The 23,730-nt window shown below is 46.7% G+C and overlaps 1 protein-coding gene across 1 annotated transcript in view; it reads left to right on the top strand.

The window, feature by feature from the left end:
• Nucleotides 1–23,730, top strand: part of LOC147657699 (uncharacterized) — a 77,881-nt gene extending 54,151 nt beyond the window's left edge. Inside the window, exon 2 of the mRNA XM_086907783.1 lies at nt 22,761–23,730. Coding sequence (XP_086763909.1) covers nt 22,761–22,903 — 143 coding nt within the window. The 3' untranslated portion in view covers nt 22,904–23,730. The remainder of the gene's footprint in view (nt 1–22,760) is intronic.

Here is a 23,730-nt window from a genome sequence, read left to right on the forward strand (position 1 = left end):
ATCTCCACCGACGGTGTGTCGTTAATTTTTCCTCCACCTTCTTTCTCTCTTCTTTCTTTTTAAATCCGTGTTCGAGATTCGTCACGGATAAGGGATAGATTTGCACGCAGCGGATCGTTGTACAAATTGGATTTATTTGTACACCATTCCTTCGTAATACACGGTAACGAGTTCGAGTTAGAGATTACTTCGAGGGGAGATCAACTTTTGACCGATTTTAATTTTAACACAGGGGTATGCAAAAGCGAGAATTGTGAAGAATAATTCGCGTTACTATGTATCGGGCTACTACGAAATTTGCAAAAGATAAAATTGAGAGAGGGAGTAAATTGATAAATTAATCTGTACGTACACTACGTGATGTATACGTAGACTCGAAAGAAAAGAAGAAGAAGGAGAAGAAAAAAGCGCAGCACCAGTGTCTCGTTGAGGGGGCGCGAATTAAGGCGGATTCGCAGAGAGCGTGGTCACTCTTAGGGGACCACCCAGAGCGCGACGGTTCAAGGTATCGCGATATCGTATCGATCTTTCCCCCGTGGCCTGAAACACACACACACACACACACGCACAAACACTTACATTTACACTTACACGGCGCGGGGTGTAGAAAAAAACAAGGCAATTTCCGAAAGGAAACACGTGAAATCGATAGCCGCGGCGTGGGTTCGAGCGTGTGGCCGAGACTTTACCATTCTCTCCCTCTCTCTGTATGTGTCGAAGAGAGCTGCGTGGAAAAGTCACGAGCGGATCAGGCCGTGGTGGAAGAATTGGAAAAGTGGAAATAGCCTCGATGAAATTGCTAAGTCGAAATGGCCTTCCTTGAAAAAGTTTCGCAGACGGCCATTGTCGTGGACTCTTCGATTTTATCGGGCCGTGGCGAATGGTTGTGGTAACGGCCTCGAGGTGAACGTCGAGGGAAAATTTCGGAAAACAAATACGTTATCGACACTCCACTCCTCCTCCTTCTCCTCCTTCTCTTCCTTTGTTCAACGTATCAACGTTAAACAGGATTATTTGACCGAAACCGAAAGATTCGTCTTTCGCCGAGAATAGAAATATATATAGTTTGCTAAACTCTATCTCCTCTCCCCGTAATTACGTAACTCGTACGTGGTCGATTTGTTCCTCGTGATAAATATTTCCCCGGATCGACGCCCTTCTCGGCCTCGAATCGGAGATTTTATTCCCGATCCGGGCCGATACTTTTCGTGGCCGCCCCGACTATGTAATTTTGATTCGTTATTCCGCGAAACTCGAGGAACTCGACGGTAATTGGCCAAATTGCCAATCCTGCCAATCAATCGTTAAATATCAAGGATAGAGCCTGGCCTCGCTTTTGTCTTTTTTTTTCGTGTACTCTCTCTCTCTCTCTCTCACTCTCTCTCTCTCTCTCTCTCTCTCTCTCTCTCTCTCTGTGTGTGTGTGTACGTGTGTACGTGAGCGCGAATGCACGCCACGCTTTATACTATATACGTATTGCACGCGCGTGTATAATGAATTTGGAGTAGATAGACCTGTTAGTTCTCGCATGCTTTAAACGATTGTGATAAATCGGTTTCGCGATCACAGCTGCAAATTTCGTGGAAACGGATTTCTTCGTGACAGGTGATGACGGGGAATATCGGTGAATAGAGGTGCAACGGGTGCACGTTTGATGGCTCCTGCTAGCTTTTGAACGATGGTGTTTCTGCGAGATCGGGCGAAAAAAAAAATTGATCGATGGCTCGACGCTTTTTCTCGTGTAGCGCGAGCAATTTGCCGAGTTGTAACGATAAAACACGATGATGAAAGGACAACTTGCCTCGGTTTATTTAAATGTTTTTATGGTTTTTTAGAAACTTTTTTTTTTTCTCTCTCTCTCTCTCTCCCCATTGTTATCTAATCTGCGAGGCGTGACGATTTAATCCTGGACAGGATTTCTAGGGAAGGCGAATTTCGTGGAACGAAGTGTATTTATTAAATTTTACATAAAGGAGAATAGTATTTGATATTCCTCCTAGTTACTTTAAATTTATCCCCCCGATATTTATATGATTTTGGGCGATTTACAAGGCCCATATTTCCGCGGCGCGCAGCTGTGGCGGAACGTAAAACGAATGCAAAATTTCAACGCCTCCGATTTGCTCTCTCGCGTACCACTCTCTGCTCTCTGGACCTTCCTTACACATAAGGAAACAAAGTTATATCTTTAATAGGCGGAGAGAGAGAGATAGAGAATAGTTTGTGATACGTTGTACGAGCCACCTTGCGTATGAATTAAACGAAAATTCGGAGGAGCGAGGAAAGAAGGATGCGGGAGGCAATACTGAAAAATAAACTTCCGCTAGACTTTCCTCCGTGTTTTACGGAACGAATTTTGAAATCATAAGTTAGCCGCCTACACCTTACGTTAAAATGAAATCGTATCCACGAACGATATTACGCCATTCGATAAGTAAGAGCATTGGTACAAAGGATTGCCCCAGTAAATTTTTCTACGTTTTTGAAATAGAAAGATTTTCGACGAGACCGTCATCGTATCACGAAACCAAAAAAAAGAAAAAAAAAAAAAAATTGGATAAAAACGCTTAAAAAAATGGCCACCGGAGTCGTGGTCTGTGCCCATCGAATCGTGTTTCTACGTTCTCTTCGACCGTAGCTCGAGCGCGACGAATAAATATGCGGACGAAATTTCCGGGAAATAAAAAGGAGGCGGCGGTCGATGCGAAACGCCGACGACGCCAGTCAGCTTACGCAACGCGATTTGTCCCGATATTTCTGCGTCGCTCCGGCTCGGCCCGTTCTTTGTTCCGAGCGTCGCGCACACAGACGCGCGCGTTCGCTATACACTGATAGAGAGAAAGAGAGAGAGAGAGAGAGGGGCCGACTTCGTCGACTTTTAATTTATATATATATATATATATATAGTAGAGAGAGGTCACGATTCCTCCTCACGTTCCCGTTTCTCGGTCCGCGGCAAAATTTCGCGGTGAAATCGAATCGAATCGGGTTGCGAGATTTCGTCGCAATTTCGTCGGAATCCACAGACACTGTTGAAATGATAAATCGCCCGATCGAAAACCCGGCCAGGCCATCGAAACGATCGAAAAATTTTACGCGGCTAGCCACGATTATTATACCCTTTGCCGAGTCTAATTGTCGGTCGTGATCGAAATCTCGTTTCCAATTTTTCTCACGCGCTATAATTTTAAAACGATGATCGACCGTTTTTTTTCTTTTCCCTTTTCTCTCTCTCTCTCTCTCTCTCTCTCTCTTCCTACGAGCTGCCAACGTGTTATCCTCACAATGTTGCGTGGAGGAACACACAAGCGTCGTAAATAAAATTACGGATCGGATACGTTGTTATAGGGCGGAAAAAATAGGTAACGGGATTTCGAGAATATATAAGAGCAGAAGTTTGCGTACCTGACTTTGGGCTGACTGTGTGTATATCCGATGCTCGGGAGTTTAGCGAAACGTGATAAGAAACAATCTGTGGAGCAGATAAAAAATGGGGTTGCGTCTCGAGTCACGTCTGAGCACGAACTGGCGTGTTCCACCTTTAGCGCTCGGCCAACCCTCGCGGGGGTTGCTATCGTAGATAGTGTGTTCCTTGTGTGCACACCTCTCTCAGCAGCATTTCGATATATCCGTGCATTTTCGCGTGCACGACTACGCACGCGTTGACGCTATTTATGCTTCCGCGATATCGTTCGGAAAATAGGGTCGAACTTTTGCGAATATTTTCCTCTCTAAAATGTAGTATATGTATTTCTACTCCTTCTTGCTGCTGAGAGATGTTGGATCGAACGTTTCGGGAATTTCACGCTAATATTTTTCGATTAAAATATTTCATAGTCAGGACGGAAGAAGAAGGGAAGGGACGTGAGAGCATCGATCGCGGTGAACGCGATTCAACCCCATCGCGTACTTTTCCAGACGAAGAAATCGTGGCATGGGGGGTTATGGTCTTACACGAGAACTTTTACCGTGTCGTCGACCGTAAAGCGTCCAGGAGACGTCGCGGAACTTGAAACAGAGAGAGAGAGAGAGCGACTTTTCCCCCCTGCCGAAACGATAATAATTAGCGCAATTAGGGGTGCACCGACCGCGCACGCGCGATGCCGTGTCACTCGATCCCTAAACTCGCAGCAATAATTTACACAGCTCTTTCACAGACTCGGCTAATCTATAAAGGATCCTCTCGCTTGGCAGAGAAATAGCCGCGAGGAATTTCGTTAATTGCCTCGCGGTATTATTCGTGCCGTACGAGTTTTTAAGAGGAGTTTTAAGAGATTTCCGCGCAGAGATCGACGGATTGAATGCAATCCTTCTGAATTTCTCTTCTCTTCGAGATTGCTCGAAATGCTCGAAACCGCGCGTCGACTTCTCTCGACGAGATGTTAAAAAAAAAAAAAAAAAGGAAGGAAAGAAAGAAAGAAAGAAAAGAGAGAGAAATTGGAGATGGATAAAGTACACGTTTTCGCGCACACCTGTGTTGCAACGTTGCGCGAATCCCTGCCTATGGAAATGCAACTTAATTGCGAGGTATTTTTTTTTTTTTTTTTTTTTCTTTTTCGGGACAAGGACGGCCATGACTACGACGACGTCGACGACGACGATGACGAAACCGGAAGAAGAAGGAGAAAAGCGGGAAAAAAAAGCGGGTCCATCAGCGCGATGGGGTTGGTTGGTTTTCGAAGCGGGCCGCGCCTCTCGTTAAGATTTCATCCGGCGAGTTGGCGGCCAAGTATACGGTATTGTGCGAGCGGGGGTCGTGTGCTCGCGGGGTCGAGTGAAGGTCCTTGTACGGCTGTCGGCCAGGGTATTATATATGTATGTATATGTATATGTATGTACATACGATATTATGATACCCCCGACCCGGTAGAGACGTTGTAATTTCGAAACTGGAGGGTAACTATTGTCCCTCCACCGTCTGTTTGTAAAGTTAAGATGAACCGGCGGCGGCGAAACGAGAGTCACGTTACGTACTAAAGTACGTTTTTACCTTGAAGCTTATTCGTTAGAAAGGACGACGGGGTTAATTACGATTATGACGTTGCTGCGCGGGATCCTCCGAATTATTCGCGCAATTTTAAGGATACTCGTTGGGGACACGGCTGCGCCCCGGAACAAGAACACTCCACCAGCCAACCAGCGAGGAGGAAGGGGGAAGGCTCTGAAAGGAAATAAGCTCCGCGGAAAGGTGGATCATCGATAATTTTCTTCGGTGGTGGGGGATAAAAAATGGACGTGACAAATAAATGAATAAATGAATGGATAAATAAATTGATTTTCGCGAAAAGAAGAAAAAAGGAGAAAAAAAAAAAACGATAATCGAGGCGAAAAAGTGTATGGAAGCAAAATAACACGATTTTCCCAGAAGATCGAACGGATTCGTAGCCGTCGATCTCCCGGCGGCTATTAAATTCGTGGCGAGGAGGAGGAAAAGTATATCGGAGATACAGCGTTATCATCGATCGTGGCACGGCGAAGTTTAACTCGGCTTAAATTACCGAACGAGATCGATATAAGCGACGCGAGCCAATTTACGTGGCTGGCAAGTGGCGCGATTTCGCGCGCGATAATTGCTCGCGAACTGGCAAACGTTCTGCTCCTCCCCCCTCTCTCTCTCTCTCTCTCTCTCTTCCATCCTATCCATCTCTCTATCCACGTTCACCGGATACACGTGCTTTCTCTCAGCCGTGCGAGCTTTTTCCTCGTCCATCGCTCACGTGCCTTGTTTCACCGATTGCTCATTCTGCTCACAATAACAGGCCTCAAAAACTGGAGCCTGGCACGAGAAGCTCCGTAACCCGAATTACGTTGTTTCGAAAGCTGATTTCTAGGAGGGGATAGGAATAAAATAGGCGGTATAGCGATCTCGGAATCCTACGTTTTTTTTCTTTTACTATCCCCGTAATCCCGATAATCGATATAATGGCACGTACGAGAGGGGGGGGGGGAGACGAAAAAAAATTTCCAGAAGCGTGTTCTCGAAACACGACCCACCGCGACGATTTCGATAAAACCGATAAAACGCTACCGTAATAAATAATACATTCCGCTTTTTACAATAGCCGGTTTCGGTTTCGGTTCTTTCAAAACGGCAAAAAAAAAAGAAAAAAAAAAAAAAAGAAAAAAAGAAAGGAAAAAGAAAAAGAACGGCTGACGAAAAATCACCTGCCATCGAATCGGCGATAAATAAAACGAGTCGTCGTGTCGGGAGGAAGAATCGTAAATTAAATCTCGCCAAACTTTACGATCCGTCTTTTGTTTATGATAAGATTAATAACAATGGCCCCGATCCCCGGTGTGATTCTAAACGGCGTGATTAGAACGTCGGTCGCTTATCTGGCGAGCAACCGTTCCGATTGCTCGTAAATCACGCGAAAACGGCGTCTCGCGACGGTCGAGAGTGTTGTTGGCAACAAATTCGAGCCTGCGGTTCGAATCGCGTGCCCGTGCACCGTAACGAAAGGAAGAGCGAAAAATTCGATCGCGACGCGAAACTCACGAGTTCTCGGCCTTTAACCTCCGATTCAGACGGTCGTTTAATAAAGCGTCGTCACGGATGTCGAGTGTCTCCACTTCGAGACAGAAGATGGAGAAAGAAGCGAAGATGCGCATCGCTTTCGATCGGGGACGGTGTTCACGTAATCAGTTTGGTCGTTTGTTCGATGTAAACTTGTCGATGAAATTGTTCCGTGACTCGTGTACACTGACTCGAGATCGAAAGCGGTCGTCCTTGCTCGATTTGCTCGATCTTAATCTCGTATTAGCTTATCTTTCGCTTCGCTTTCCGTTCTTATTGCGCGCGATTGATTTTTTAATCCCTTCTTTTTATTTCTTTATCTAATCTCGATCGATATTTCGTCGAGCCTTACTTCGAATCGAAAATTTTAATCGAAATTCCTGCTTGTATTCGTATTGTGTACTACTATTGATTCGAGAAATTATTCCGTGATGCGCGCGTAACCAAAAATAATTTTATACTTATGAAATCGAAAACAATTTAAATGCTTCGCGACTAATGCGGCCAATTCGTATGCACGGGCTGACGTTCGCGAGACTCTGAAAGAAGAAAAAAGAACGAAGAGAAAGAGAGAGAGAGAGAAACAAAAGATCCCACACAGCGAAGTCGTACAAAACGTTTCGTTTTTCGGTATATCCTCCGACGTATAAACTTTATATCGGTTCGAAAAATCGATTCGAGATTCAGATTTTGAAAGTGTTGGCCGCGGGAGGAGGAGAAGGCGAGGAGAAAAAATGGGAGAAGAGGAGAGCGCTTGTGTGTGTGTGCGCGCGCGTGTGGGAAGGGTGAATTGCGTCACCTGCTACGGGATGGCAACTGATTTACATGTACGCGGCAACATTTGCTGTCACATCAATTTTAATTATTCGGCCGAGTCTCTTAAGCAGTTCGGAACCATTCCTCTTGTTTGTCCCGGTACGGCACCGAAAGGCTCGAACGAGCAGTCGTAAAAATCGTTGTGTTGGCCGGCTGGCCGAGCGTTTCACGTGAAACTACGCGCCTATTAAAATCGGATTCTCGGAACGCGTTCTACTAACGAACGCCTCGGCTGATCTCTGTGGCATAAACTGTTTTTAATAACGCCGGCAATTATCGCGTACGAGAGAGAGGGAGAGAGAAACGAGCCGATCGTGGATACAACCAGAGCCGAAAAGAACGTTTCCTTAAGCGGTTGAATCATTCGCCGGAACGAACGAATTCTTTCTTTTACTTTCCACGTATCCTCTTCTTCTTCTTTTTTTTTCTTCTTTTCCTCCTCCTCCTCCTCCTCCTCTTCCTCTTCCTCTTCTTCACCACGGTGTCCCCTTTATTTTCCTTTCTTTTTCTCTCCCCCCTGCCCCCGTCCCTTTTTCCTTTTCATCTCGGATGTAAAATAAAATAAATAATCGTTTCTCTCGATATACTCGGTTTCGACGAGTCGCGCGAGAAAGAAAGCGGCATTAAGACGTCGAGAAGTTACGTATATAAATCGGTGTGTTGCGAGCGTTTGTGTTTGGCCGAGCGTTGTTTCTCGTTTTATATATTATATATACGTCCCCCTAGGCTTGTCAATGCGCAACCAGTCGAAAGAGAGAAATACGATTATTAAATATGACGATAATGACGCTCGATGTGGTTCGTTTTTTCTGAGACTGGTTTTCTGAAATGGCATTAAAGATAGAGAAAGATTATGCAGATATAGGAGCCATGTAGGAATCTTTTCGTTCCTCGTATTATTGGATACGTACGTATAAATTAGATTGCTCTTGAGCAATATTCGATATTGTTGGTTCGCAAAAAAAAAAAAAAAAAAAAAAATAAAATAAAATAAAATAAAATCCGACCACACTCGTTCGCCTTATCGATACACTTTATTTACGAGAAATTAGATATCGATAAAGGGATCGATATATGTATATATTCCGATCGGAATATTGTAAATAAAAAGTAAATATAAACGCGTTAGCGAAATAAATTTTCGCTACGTCGGAAGGCACAACTTTTACGAGCAATTATGCGTAAACTTGTAATTAAACTTGGGAAATTTTATCGCGAAATAAAATTTTATTTGCACGTATAACGTGCCGTCACCCGGTTCGGAATTAATTGAAGTATTCTTTTTCTTCGAAAGAAACGCATGTATGACTCTTCTTCTTCTTCTTCTCTCTCTCTCTCTCTCTCTTTTATAGATGAAATTATTTTTACGCGTATTTATCTATCCCGTTTAATTTTCCTCTCTCGTTTCTAGTCGAACGAGTTTGAACGGGGGAACGAGAAAATTATTTCGTTTCCGAGGAAATAGAAGAAAAAAGGAGGAATGAGGAAAGAACAATTCGAGACGCGTACAACTATTTTCCCGCAATTGAGAAGCGTGCCCGCGTATCGTCGATACCTTTTTCACAGCCTCTGTATTGAAGTCACGTGGTGAACACAGTCTTGTTATCAGCGAACCACTCCCCTTTTCCCTTCCCTGCTACGATATTCCTTCTTCCAATAACGCAGCCTTCCAATCCCCTGACCTTGTGCACACATTCGCATACAGTTGAGCGCGTGTGCCAAGGCTGGCAACGACACGAGGAAGATTTTGGACCCTTCGGGAAACAATTATTCTTGCTTTCGCGCTTCGGATTGGAAATTTTTTTTCACCGGATTATTTTTATCGTCCTTCCTTCCTTCCTTCCTTCCTTCCTTCCTCCCTCTCTCCCTCTCCCTATTTTCATTTTTCTTTTCTTCTAAATTAAAACAAATCCATCCGCGCTCGATCGCACTTTTTCACCACGTTTTTCAACGAAAAAATTGCCCTACAAATTCGGCGAAAGAAGGGAAAAGTTGCGGTTAATCACGCACGATCGGATTAAAATAAACTCGTTGGGGGCGGCACGACGTTGCGTTTTAAACGAATCGACAAAGATCTTCGGGGGAAGGGAGGGAGTAGAGGGCTGTATCGAATGGAATGGCGTATAGAAAGAAATACACGTAGAATGTATTGTACGTATAATCGGGGATGAATTATACGTAGGGGCGGGGCATTTATTAGAAGGGCGAGGAGGGTGTTCGGGAATTACGGGCTTCCGGCCGTGGGAGCCGTCTAGCTTTTTCATTTATACGCCGGTAAACGAGCGGCCGTTATCGGCCGACACCTTGGCGGTGGACGCCTCTCAAGAATTTACTGCGTGCCGAAGGGGATGACGCGCGCCTCGTGTAAACGATTACTCGGGATAATTTCCTACACGATTCTTCTCTTGGGGATGAAAACGGAATTTCCGAATCCGCCCTCGTTATCGCCGGATTTTCGCGATTAAGCAAGTTTCTTTGCAGGCTTGTTTATATATCGTCGTCGCGTATCGCACGTTTCAATAATCGTGGAAGATACTCTTCCCCAAGATGTGTTTCGAGTCTCGCGAAAAAGAACAGAAGGAGAGGCGTGTGGTGTTTGGAGAGAAAGAAAAGAATAAGGCAATATCGGAATAGGGTGTGGAGGGCAACGTGACTCCTCCACGTCTCCCTTTAATTTACCTCTGCTCGATCGAGACCGGGGTCTCTCTCTCTCTCTCTCCTCTCCCTAGCCTCCGAAAGTTAGCCAAGCAAACAGACCTACCCCAATTTATAAAACAAATCAATTCGCTTTGTGGCGCGCGACAAAGCGGGCGCTCGCCGCGTGATTATTAAAACCCTCGCACGGGAATTTCACGTGCCAGCGAACGAGAGTTCGAAAAAGTTTTCGCGCTAGCTATAACAGAAAACGCCCCGTCCCGAACGGCCAGTCCCGAACCACACGACCACGTTCCACTTGACCACGTGTGGAACGGAAAGAGGAGGGAGATGGTCGCTCGGTGGACGCTTTTGATCTATCGAGAATTCGAAAAGGGCGAAGGGAGAGAGAGACCCGTTAAAACGTATCACAAAGGCCGCTCCCCCTTTTTCTCTCGCGGGGTATATACCCCGGCCTCTCCGCGAACCATCCGCAAAAAGAGAAAAGAGCGGAAGCACGAGCCGGCAATATACTCGATCGGATTGGCTCATTGAATTTTAAAATCTCAAATAGAGTTAACGCAGACATCGGAGACCGCCGCTCTTCTATCTCGAGGCGACTGCCTCGAGAGAGAAAGAGAGGGGGGAGGGGGCTGGTTCTCTCAACCTCGCGTCCTCCACGATTGCCGCCGTCGCTCGCTCGCGCGTTTTTTCGTCCTTTGAGCGAGGTAAATTCCTCGAACGAGAAATTGGCGGCAGTTAGAAACCTCGACTCGGTGTCGTCCACCACGGTTGGCCGGCGTTCGCGCAAATTACGCCTCCGTTTGATCCGCGGTTTGGTGTTTGCCAATTTTCTTCGTTTTTTACGACCACCCCGCCCCCTAACTTTTTCACTACAAAAGTAGTTAAGCCGGGTTAATTAATTTAGCCCGGTCGAGCGATCGCCGATATTCAAGCCAAGCTATAGGCCATCGTAATTTCCGCGTTCGTAACGGGGCGGGCGGCTCGTTTGTGCCGTTTATCGATTAACCGGCCGCCTGCGATTATTATTAGGTCATCTCGACGATCTTGTTGGATTAAAGTGTGCAATCGAACGATTTGTAATATCGACGCGGCCACGGATTTTAATTAATCGAAACGCATCGTCGTGTTATTCCCTGTTTCGTTTGTTGATGGAAAGCGGTTCGGGATCGTTGTCCCGTTTTCACGCGGCGACCGCCCGCCGTTTATCGCCTCCTCTTCGAGAGAACTTGCCAAACCGTGGCGAAAAGTCGATAGCTTTATGGAGATACGGATTATCCCGCGACCCTTTTTCCGCGGAGGCGGTAAACCTAGGGAGGGCAAGTTTCCCGATCCAAAGTTTGCTCGCCGTCTTATCGAGGAGAATTTCTTCCGAATCGATCGCTCAAACCATCACTCCCCATACGTGGCCGCCTGGTAATCGTCTTTGCAACTAATTTCTATTTGCCTTAGCAGAGACAATGTTCAAAGTTTCAGACAACTCTCGACATTTCCCTCCCCGACGAGATTCTCGATTAAATTATTAAATCGCGAATATTCTTCGTCTTCTCGATCTTGATATATGTAAAAAAATTGAATCGAAGTCTCGAATATTTATCTCGAGACTAGCTTGATCGTTCGATAGATAGCGCAAATCTTCTTATGCTTATGTCTCGAACATCGCGTCATCCTCGAAACGCAGTTAACGTAACGATCCACGTTAAACGCGATTCGTTACGAGCAGAATCTCGCGCATTGCGAAAACGCGTTTATCCTTGGGGTAGGTCCCTTCTTCTTCCGCAAGTTTCTTCCTTCAAGGACGAACGAGCCTAGGGTTGCCCTAATTCGTCATAATTCGTTTCTTTCTTTTCTCCCTTTTTTCCCCCCCTCTCGTTATCTGGCCTAGCGAACGCGAACAGCTTTATCGGCTGTTAAACAGTCGTTTCCTTGAGAACTGGAGAGCAGCGGGCGACAGAAAGCGAGCCATTCACCGGAGAAAGATAAAATGGATAGAAAAAAAGGAGGAAGGGAGAGGGAGAGAGAGAGAGAGAGAGAGAGAGAGAGAGAGAGAGAGAGAGAGAGAGAGAGAGAGAGGCTAGACGCGTAAAGAACGCGTACGCCGGGTTTTTACGAGGCGATTAAACGCGTCGACCGCTAATTGCTTTTTTTTTCTTTCTTCTTTCTTTTTTTTTTTTTTTTCTTTTACGATCGTCTGGCTCGATCGTGACGATTTAGTAGGATTTCGTGTGTCACGATCGTAAAAAAAAAAAAGAAAACCCGTGACGGAAGCTCGGACCTGTATCGAATATGGAGGCGTTCCTCGATACACGTAATATATTTTATACGTATGGAAATGGAATAGAAAGAAGGGTAGAGAAACGAAAGGAGACGGGCGGATCGGTTACTTTGTGGCTAACGTTCGATCGTGGAAAGGGAACAAAAAAAAAAAAGGCGATCGCGTAACTTACGTAAGCGGCACGTTGGAAAAAGATTACTCTCGGTTCACGATCGGTTTTATGCGTTCGTTAGGGACGTCGTTAGCCGCCTTTCATTAGGAATCACGAAAGTAGGAGGAAATGATCGAACACCGGTTCCGAGATTACATTGTACGCTTTTACGACCGACACAGTGGAATATCATTAGACGTTATTCTTTCAGCACGAGCCTCTGCCAAGTTTTATCTCCTCGATATAATTGGAAATCGGTCCTTCGTTCCTCCTTTCTTCCAAGACTATACCGAATCTCTTTGTGCCAGCTCGAGATTCAGTCGCTTTCGAGATCGAAAGATGAAACCTTATTTTTTTTTTTGGAAAGTTTTTCCTTCCCCACGTTGCGTCGCATTGTCTCTCTTAATCCGTTGTTTGTTTCCGAGGAGGAGCAACGATGATACGGATTAAGGGATAGGAAGGGAGATCCAATAGGTTTCTAGGTGAAGAAAAATAGGAAGAGGAAATAATTGAGAAATCGTTGCGAGGAGGGAGTAATAAGCAAGTATAGTGGGGATCGGTCGAAAAGTATCGTGGAATTTTTGCTTCGAATCGCAATCCACCGGTGGAAACAACGATTCTCCATCGTGTTTCCCGCTGGAAGAATCGCTTCTTTGAAAGTTGCAACCATCTCTCGAAGCGTAACAAGCGACTCGAGGCCTGGGGACAATGTCCCCGATGTCTTTAACTTCCGCCCTTCGGGAAAACTTTCTCGGGAAGGGACGTCGACGACGACGACGACGACGATGCAACGCCGACCTCTTCCTTCCGTGGCTATTCACCACCGATACCGCGACTCTTCAACTTTCTATAAATCGTCCATTCAAACTTCATCACTCGGGAGAAAGAAATTTAAAGAGGAAGAGGATACGCGCAACTTTTACTTTTCTCTCCCAAAACCCGCGTCACCCCCCTTCCCCCCCCCTCTCCCTCCCTATTGGAACCGAACGAAACCGAATATTTCGAAATTTTTTTTCTCTTCGAACTCTATTGCTTCCGCGTAACACACGGGGACGCACAAATTGGAAATGGGCGAAAATTGCGATTTTTCGGGGAGGGGGAATTTTGCGAGGGGACAGGTGAGAGAGTGGCGCTCTCTGGCGTGGCTCTCGCCAATCGATACGAGGGTTCGAGGGGGTATCTTGGAGATGGGGGATTAGGGTGCGGCGACGTGCAGAGGCCAGAGAAAAGCCCGAGAAACGTGGCGACGAGGGAGGAAGTGGAGGAAGAAGGTGGAAGAAGGAAGGTTGGATCATTGGAATCGTTGGCGGGGGTTGCGCGAGGGGGGGGGGAGGTGGGGCGGGGGGGGAGGGGGTTGGACGCGAAGAGGGTCGATTCAGCGCTGCTGGACCAAGGTCCACTCTCACTTGTCAGGAGGGAGAGAAGACGCGGATACGGGGCGGGGGTGGGGCCGGGTGAAGGGTGTGAGAGATGAAGAGGGCCGGTTGCGGAGGACACGAGTGAGAGCGAATCGAGAGCGAGAGTGAGACTGGGTTGACGGGTAGTCGAAGGGGTGAGACGCCAAAGGGTTCTCCTTCTCTCTCTTCCCCTCGGCCCTCCACCCTTGCCTCCTTTCTCTCTCGGCGCTCTCCTACACGGAGAAAGTGAACAGTGGTAGCCAACCTGTGCGATGGTTCCTGCTCCAAGATAGGAAGACGGAGGAAGAAGGATTCGGTCGACGATTCGTGATACTTGGAGTATTTGGTGTGCGCTTTCGTAGTAGGCTCGCTTTGTCTCGAAACGGCAAACCAAAACCAATTTGAAATTCGATCGATGGGGAGGGGGACGAAGAGAAGGGAATTTGGGACGAATCGGCCAGGGTGACAACTGACCTAGTTTATTCGGTTTCGAGCTGTCTTTCCTTCGAGCTTTGTCGTCGAGCTAAGCGAGTTATCAAGGGGATCTCATTGTTTCGCAAACTCGATGCCACCAAGTTTATCGCTTCGAGGTTTAAGCGGCTGAACATCGATCCGTTAAGGAAGCGTTAAAACGGGATTCTTGCAAGCCTCTTTGTACGAGCCTCGAATATCCCCGCTATGTTCGCCAACGCTGTTTCTCTCGACGTTACGCTGTTACGACTTTACGAAAATACGACAGGAAATTTTCAAGATTCCGACGAATTGCGAAATATTCGATAAAAGGGGAGAAGCGTTTACAAAGATCGTTTTTCAAAGGTCTACTACTATCCCCCGAAGGGATAGGATTCTTATTCAGAATCAAAATTTTACAAATTTTGTCGAAGACGCGGTAATTTTCGCTCTCTCGAAACTTGTCGTTCGAGAATCTTGGAGCGAGAAAGAAAAAAAGTTTCGAGTTTAGAAACGGCGAGATTTAACGGTGGACGGCGCGTTAATTCGCCATTAATCTTCGTTACACGGCTAGTCGGAAGGTTAAATATCGCGGAACAAGCGGTTAATTAAATTTGTACGTGTCATCCGCGTGTAATTAAGTTTGCATGCGTTTAAGAGCTTCGTGGCGTTAATTTCGCGCGAGATCTCGATTACAAACGAAAAATACTATCATTAACCGATTGTCGATATTTCCTTCCTTTTTCTTTTCTTTTTTTCCCCTCTCTCTTTCTCTCTCCGTCCATTTAATTATTTCCAACACGCCAGCGAATTCCGGCTCTCGATCGAGGCCTCGCATATGGAAATCACCGCAGTTTCTTCGGTCCACTCGGTTTCCGGTTCGCTCGCGTTTTAAAAATTCCACGAACAGGAGAATACGCAATTACCATCCTCTCGCGTCGGACATGCGAACGTCCCGTTCGTTCTTCGCGTTATCCAGATTTTCCTTTCTCCTTTTTTTTTTTTTTTCCCTTCCCCCCCCCCCTCCCCCTCCCCCCTTTTCTCTTCTTATAGCTTGTAATGGCACATCGAAAAACTGGATATTATTTGCTCGGCGAAGAAAATAACGTATCTCGTAATTTTTTTCCCACGAATAATTACCCGTTCGTATTCATATTTTTATCGAGAGCCCTCTCGCTTCTCGCGGACGATTTGGAACGCGATCGAAGCGGTGTGTTTCACGAACGATTTCGGTTCCAGTCTACGCCGCGGTTAATTGGATATCTCGGCTCGGCCGATCGGCCGGTAATGCTTGGGTATCTGGCCCGGTAGTTTGCAAACGGTAATTCTTATTACAATGTGTACACATCGTGTTGCCGCGAGGATAATTAGGGCGGCGTTAAATCATTACTTTTCCACACACGCCTGTATGTAAATGTATATTTCCATTTCCCTCTCCTTTTTTTTTCTTTTTTTTTCTTTTCGTTCGAACCACGCCGAATTAATAAAATAATAACACGATTTTACTTTCGGTTTACTTGCTCGACCGTGAAAAATTCCGTAATTCGGCTCTAATCTTCGAGAATCCGTGAAATCGAATACGCGTGCGTTTGTAACGCGGCGCATGGGAAAAAAGATTGGATTAGATTTCTTTCTTTTTTTTTTTTTTTTTTTTTTTTTTTCATTCCACGAATTCGCGGAACAAAATCGAGGAGCGAAACCCTACCACGTTTCCCACGTTACGTTACGCGACCATTGTCAAAATATGTACTTAGGAGCCGGTAAAATTAACAAAACGCGATGAAGCGACGCGATATATATTTTCGTTTCCGAAAATTATCCTAGATAAGTTGAGGATAAAAGGGAGCAGGGGATGATGGGGGAGCGAGAAGACGTTTCCATCGCGAGAATGGCCGGTTGAAATTCCGGAATAGAAGCGGCAACGAAGGGCGATAGATGTAGAGGTTGCTGGGAGGAAGGCGACCCCTATATAGAGTTGCAAGAAAAACAAAGTGGACCAGGGTGGGTGGTTTCTTCTTTAAGGAAGAAGGAAACGCGAGGAAAACTGTCGCCCCCTCGGAAGTATCGTCTATCTACGGCGATAGGTAAAACGGGTCGGAATGATAATTAAACTCGCGACCGGATCGAATTCAATGGAGATCGAGAAACATGGCGAGGAGAAGGAGAGAAGACCCCCTAGCTCGGTGTCGAGATGAATTTTAAATCGAAGTCGAGAGTTCGATCCTCGAAGCACCATCGAGCGGAGAGGACCATTATTACTTCACCACGTGGAGTGTAGTAGTACAATTCAGAATCGAATATCGATCTTCTTCAACTTTCACTCTCTCCCTTTCTCCGCACTACTGGATCCACACACTATTCTTACTTCTCGATCAAATCGTCCCGTAAAAATATTCGATTCGAATTATTTAAAGAAAAAAAAAAAGAGAGAAAGAAAGTACCATTTTACAAAATTCAAAGGAGGATGGACAAGAAGAAGCCGTTCGACCGAATGGTGTTCCAGGATGGTTTGGAGGGGAGGACGGGGGTGAACAAAGAAAATTCCTCCCCGGTTATCATAGTAACGCGTCGTTGGTCGTGAATCCGAAAGGAGGGAGCGTTCGAGGGATCGGAAAAAGACGAGCATGCAAATGAACCGACCGGTTGAATTTTCTCGGCGGCCCGCTACCGCTACGTGCCGCTTCCCTCCCTCCCTCCCCCGAGCGCGTGTGCTTTCCTGCTACGTGTATTTGTAAATACAGGGTGTGCGAGCACGTTTCTCTTTCTCGGCGTGCTCGTTTACGGCCACGTATCCACCACGAAGGATGGAGGGAGAGAGAGAGGGGGGACACGGGTCCATCCTTCTTCCAGCGCGAGACGAAACTAAGGGGAAATTGACCAGTGCACAGTGGTTCTCCCTTCTTTCGCGCAACTGTTTTTCCAAGTTCGTTTCGTATCGGTGGAAGAGGACAGAGGTGGAGCTTTCTTCTTTCTTTTCTTTTTTTCTTTTTTTTTCAACGAAAGAAAGGAGGAGGGGAAAGGAAAAGGAGAAGGAAGCGCAAATTCGTTTTTTCCAAACCGAGTTCCACTTAAGTTGGATTACGACGAAAGAATTTCAATTTGGTGGCCTCTCGCATCGGGAGATTCGAACGAGTTCGAACGTCGAGGAGCAGCACTTCCTTTTTGGATTTCGTGTAAAACGAAACAACATTCCATCCCCCACCCATCCTCGATTGTACGTACGAACGTTGCACGTTTATTATTATTAGGTTTAATTAGGTTAGAACAACCTAGAGCGTTAATCGCGGCGTGGTTTTTAATTCTCGTTTCGGGGAAAATAGAAGTTAACAGGAGAGCGCGGCACGAGCCGTTTCATATTTTCCCACCACGAATCGCGCACCTCCTCACCTTACCCTTGTCATCACCGCCCCTTTATTGTTCTTCGAAACAAAGGATGAATTGTAAATTAGCACGCACTGCCGCTCGTTTCCTATGTTTTCGCACGCACGGATCGCGACCGGGTGTTGTTGTTTAAATTAATCGAATCAAAATATTTTTCCACACCCCGTCGCTTTAACCATCCATCCGACGAACGTCGTTCGTCGATTCGAAAATCGTTGCTCGATCTATCTCGAGCCGCGGGAAAGAAAGAAAGAAAGAGATTACAATTACGTTGATCGTCGTTTATTCGTTGGAATGCAAAAAAAAAAAAAAAGGAGGGGTGGAAGCGAGAGAAGAAAATTCTATGAAACCGCGTCGTTCGCCACTTCTACTCTCCAATTAAGGTAATGGAAGCGGGGATATTTTTATTGTCCCGCGTGCACGCAGGCATTTCCACGCTCATCGAGCAGAGGGATGGTATGAGCGTATAAGGAGGGAAGGTTTGGGGTGGTCGGATTGAATCGTTCCCGTCCCACCGTTTACACGGTGCTGCACGGAAGTCATAATCGTTATTCTCGCGGGTTTGTCGCGGCCAACCGAGCGGAATGCACGTCTTTCCCCTCCCCGCTCCCCCTTCTTCGCGCCTTTCGTAACGCGTGAAACGAACGCGTGCCAACGGCGCTTTTCAACGCTGGAAGATGATCCTCTTCGTTACTTTCCTCCTTCTGTCCGCACGACACGAACGAGCCAAGCGAGATTCTACGTATCGTCCTCGTCGTTGTATATAAACGGGCGAAAGAGAGGGAAAGGATTCGACTCGGAATGAACGAGTCCTCGTTCTCCCTCACTTTCGATTTCGATATCGTGCAAAAAAAAAAAAAAAAGAGAAAGAGAAGAGAGAGATTCGTCTCCATGAATCGTCGCTTAAAAAAGAAAAAGAAAAAAAGGAATAACAGGTGGACGCCAGCACATTTTCGAAGAGTATAAACAGGGAGACGCGACGTGGGAGGGGGAAAAAATGGTTTTCGAGCGAAAAACCTTCGCCTGCAGACAAGCGGATGCAAATGGAAGAGAGGGGGAGAGAAGGTGGGACGGTAGCTGGGAGAGTTGGCCGGCCAAGAGGTCGTGGAAGAGGGGTTGAAAGGAGGAGAAAAGAGGTGGAGCAGCGGAGAGGGGGAGCGAGGGTGGCAGGAGGAGGGAAAGGGATGCCGTAGGAGGGTTGATATCGGCTAGAAGGTGAGCTTCGGAACGCAATGTCCGGCCTGGTCCAGCCGGCAGAGATGCGAGTATTGATCTAGGCTCAGACCTAACCCACCCTCCTCGGCCACCTCCAACCGCCTCCTTTCGCCTCCACCATCTCCGAGCTCGTCGTGAAGCCAGCCCTGTTCCGTTCCTAGGGGTCGTCGCCGAGAGAAAAAGGGATGGCGAAGCGCGGGGCGAAGTCTGAACGCTGGAGGAGGAGGAGGAGGAGGAGGAGGAGGATGGCGGAGAGGGTATACGGAGGGGGGAGGGGGGCTGGAGGCTCGAAGGAGGACCTCCAAGTCCGGCTTGCCGAGCTGGCTGCCTGCCTGCCTGCCTGCCTGCTTGCTCGCTGCCCCTTCAGCTACGCACGTTCACTCTCACCTCCTCCACCTCCTCCGATCTCTTCCTCTTACATTAGACACGCTGCAGTGGTGCTCAGTTTTTGGGGATTGGAGAGAGACCCGCGGTCGAGGAAACGTTTTGCAAACGTTTTTTTTCTTCGCTTCCTATGAGGATAGAGAGGATAGATTTGGATATGTTTCGGAGAAAGATTTGGGGCGCTTCTTCGCTTCGAACCTTCGATTCCTCGTCGAAGGGGGAAGGATGGAAGATGCGTTCCTCGCGGAAAAAAAAAGGCAAGGGTTGAGCGAATCTTAAAGAGAAATAAAATACACGTTTCGCGTGTATAACGGAGATTGCGTTTGAAACAATAGGAGGAAAGAATGAAAGGAATAGCGTGTAAAGGGAATGAATAATGGGGATTTGAAATATGGCGTGGATTTCCACGTACAACTGTGTATGTGTACAAGACTCTTAACTGGTATATCTGGTTACTACGCTCTTTTCGTATAATTGTACGAAACGATTAAAATTTCAATCGCCATCGAGCGGATAATAAAAAATAATTTTTTCGAAAATTTCGAACAATGATATTCCGAGGCTAAATATAATAATGATCGTTTTTTAAATTTATAATAAAATTCGTCATCTCTCGAGTCGCGATGGTAGGAATTTAATTTAAGAAAGGGGGAGAGGGAAAGAGAAGAAGGAGGTAGTGGAGAGACAGAGAGAGAGAGAGAGAGAGAGAGAGAGAGAGAAGTAAGAAGGAAAAACGGGTCATATCGGAATTGAAAATCGGAGGTTCTTGGTCGATTCTCACGGCCGTTCGTGCCATTTAATGAATAAATGGCGAGTTTCCTTGGAGGTGGAAAGGGGTGAAAATCGAAGGCAGCCACGCCCTGGCCTGGAAGAAAGAGGAACAAAAGGAAAAATCGCGCTGCTCTCGCCGGCCGATTGCTTCGCGACCCATTCAATCCGGAAGTCGCCACTCGAAAGGGAAGAGAGAGAGAGAGAGAGAGAAACGCTCGCGTTTCGAGGCGTATCAAGGCCAAGGTTTATTAGCGTCGGATCAGTTTCAGAAGCCAGGCTTAGGTGTCAAGTGGTCGCAAGTGGTCTGAAGTGGTGCTCGTAAAACGCGAATATAAACGACGGACGGACGGCCGGTCGAAAGTGTTGCCGTCTGCTTGCGGCGGCCCCGCTTTTGCCTCACTTTGTCCTTTCCTCTTTTACTCGCGCTGCTCCGTTCCCGCCAACTTTTTCCCACCACCACCACCACCACCACCATTAACCGCCCGCTATATTTAGTCTGTCAACACGTAGATAGATCGAAGATGCGCGAGAGCGAAGAAGAACGCGTAATGTTTCCCTTCTTCTCCTTCTCTTCCTTCTTTCCGAATCTTTGCTTTACCAGTTTTAAGTTTTTTTTTTTTTTTTTTTTTTTTTTTTTTTATCCAACGAATCGCGACAATGAGAATATATTTTCGTATTTAGGTCAAACGCGTGGAAGCCTGTGAAATATCAGCGTGTGAGAGGAAATTAATCGATAGTACAGTTTCCGTCATCACCGTCATCATCGCGAGCAACGCTGTCTCAAATCGATATAACGTGCGAGCGGTCCAATAGCTAGCACGCGGTCGGATAGAAAGTACGGTGGACGCTTAGAAAGCGATGGAAAATTCATGGACGATGTACGATGTTGGAATACGGTTTTCACGGAATACGGCCGTTTATTATCGGGGGTGGAAGAGGAAGAAGCCGCTTCTGCTCGAGCGATTCGGTAGCGGAGTGGACGCCACGACCGATGCCGCCACGATTTTCGCAATAATTTCAACAGTTGCGGGGAGAGAGAGAGAGAGAGAGAGAGAGAGAGAGAGAGAGAGAGAGAGAACTCGCATCCGAGCTTGGAACTTGAAGAGGTCAGTGGCAAGGGTTGTGGCGTGGAGGAACGCCGGCACGATAACGTCGCACGGAGTTACTCGAATCCCAATAAATCCAAACGCCCCCTCCCCCCCCCCCCGTCTACCGAGCCCAACCCCACGCATCCACCCCGGTGCCCGAGGAGGCCTGCACAACGCCTCTCCCCGAGATTAGTATTAATTTATAGCGTTGGAAGATAGGATAGAGCAGTGGCTGGCGCGGGTGGTCGGACGCTGGTGGAGGAGGGTGGAAAGTGAAATTTCGGTGGCTACGGGGAACGTTTGGGTGGTGGTGGATGCCGTGCCATTTCCATTTTCCACGCTGATAATTGGAAACCGGCCGGCCAACTTTCGTCAGTATGTAAATTCGCCTTGTTGTCCTATCTATTCTGATCTCGAGAGGGAGGGGGAGGAGGACCGGCTAATGAGCCGACCTTCCTACCCTTCTTCTCTTCTCTCCTACGATTTTTCTTTCTATTGCACGCTTTGGAATTGATCGAGCATACGCGTTTATTTTTACGAATTCCTGTTTTATTTAACGCTCGACGTGTTAGTACCTTTTTCTTGATCGAAAGATACGCGAAAAGATTAAGATCCGTCGAAGGGGGAGGGGGAACCAACTTTATCGTTTTTCTTACGGCGTTATCTCATTATTACGGGGAGGATGGTTAGTAACACGCAGCGAGGGTGAAAAATGAAGAAGAAGAAGAAGAAGAAGAAAGAAGACGAGAATCTACCTTATGGAGGATCATCGACCAAAAATCCTCCCTTCTTTCTTTTCGCGATATCGGACCCGCAATGAATCTGTCGCGTGTCCAAGGGATTTCATTCCCCGGCTCGTGAGTGATTTTTACGAAATTTACGCCTACTCTTTTGCTTCCTTTTTTTCTTCTTTTTCTTTGCGAAAAACCGATAAGAAGAGAGAAAACGATTATCCCGCGAGTTTCACAGTGTTCCCCCGCCGGCCAACGAAATTATTCACGCCAACCATTCCAACTTTCAACAGGGGGATTATCGAACAATTTACCCCGTTAAATTTTCATCTCTTTTTTTTCTCTCGCGCGCCATCTCCTTTTTTTTTCTTTTTTTTTTTCAATAACGATCTCTCGTAAAAATCACCCGCTCGAAAATTCAGCGGGCGCGATAAAATCCCTTATACATACACGATACACGTGGACGAGGTATCGAGTGGGCGACGTTACGGGAATTGAAATCAACCCCGACCTTCCTCCACTCCTCTCGTCTCTCGGCGACGACCCGAGAAGAAGCAGCTCGCGAGGGACGGCCTGCTCTCGAGGAGGAAGGAAGGAAGGAAGGAAGGAAGGAAGGAAGGAAGGAGTCGAACGCCGGCGTCGACCCAGTCCCAAAGAATTTGACCCACATCATATCGCTCGTTTTTGCCTTCACCTTCCTCCGCTTCCTTCCCTCTCGGGACTATTATCTTAATCCCATACATCCTCTTTAAGAGGCGTTTCGAGCAGCCAACCTGCCGCCACCTCGCGCTCTTCTTACTTCCGCGTTTCCCCGACCAACGCCGTTTCCTTCCGATTAATTTTCCCCTTCGTTTCAATAGTAAAGGATAAACCTTTCTTTCTCCGCCAATTCCGCCATTGTTAATCTTTTCTTTCTGTTTCCCCCACAGATTGTTGCTCTTGTTCCGTTGTTCGCCGAGTACGAAATCCAGCCACGATGTTGCGAAATTCCAGAAAGAAACGTTGCTCTCGAAAACGAAGAGAAATGGAGGAGAAAACCCCTTCCCCCGATGTAGAAATCCCATTAACATAAAGGCTACGAAATTGGAACCCGTTGGTTTGGAAAGGAAGGAAGAGAATAGCGCGGGAACAAAGATCGCGTTCCGATCTGGAACACGGGTTGTGTCCTACTTGAAGAATATTCTTAAACTTGGGTGGGCGCACGTGCTACGAACTCTCATAAATTAGAGATGCTCGATCGGTCAATTAATACGATGTTTCCAGTGGCGTGCGATCGGCCGATTTTGGAAGGAGAGAAAGCTTCGAATGGGAGAGGAAGGGAGGAGGAGGAGGATAGATTGAAATCGAGGGAGGGTGGTGGGGCCTGGCGATTGGCAGGAGAGGACGAAAATTATTGGTCAAATACTGAGAAAGCGCGACGCTTGCATAAATTAAATTAGCATAATTTCGAGCAACGAGGTAAAAAGTCGCGCGACGCGTGGGAACAACCTGGGATAAGATTTCGACTACCTTTCAATTACTGGCAAATTATCCAGGGACACGTGAAATTGGCGGATCGATCCTGTCTTTTCGATGCGCGCGATGCGTCTTCGTATCGAGAGAAATTACGATCAATCGTGTGTGGAATGGATCTGGGATGTTGGTCGCAGATGCTTGGACGAACCCGTGATGCTTCCTCCGCGCATTGCTGCTGCATCTTCACTGCGAGAAAGGGAGTTTTGCCAGGGAAGATTCCGAGGAAACGGAATGAATGCGCGCGTTGAAAGGGATGTGTGCGATTAATAACGAAGATGGAAAGAATATTCTTGTTAAAGAACGATGTAACAGAATTATTGTGTATTATACGTGTAATAATTTGTAAATCTTTTACTTAATGAATAAATATTTCGTATAAATATA

This window comes from Apis florea, unplaced genomic scaffold (assembly GCF_048593485.1).
Source record: "Apis florea isolate Af1SG1 unplaced genomic scaffold, ASM4859348v1 contig_2897_pilon, whole genome shotgun sequence".
Lineage (NCBI taxonomy): Eukaryota > Metazoa > Arthropoda > Insecta > Hymenoptera > Apidae > Apis > Apis florea.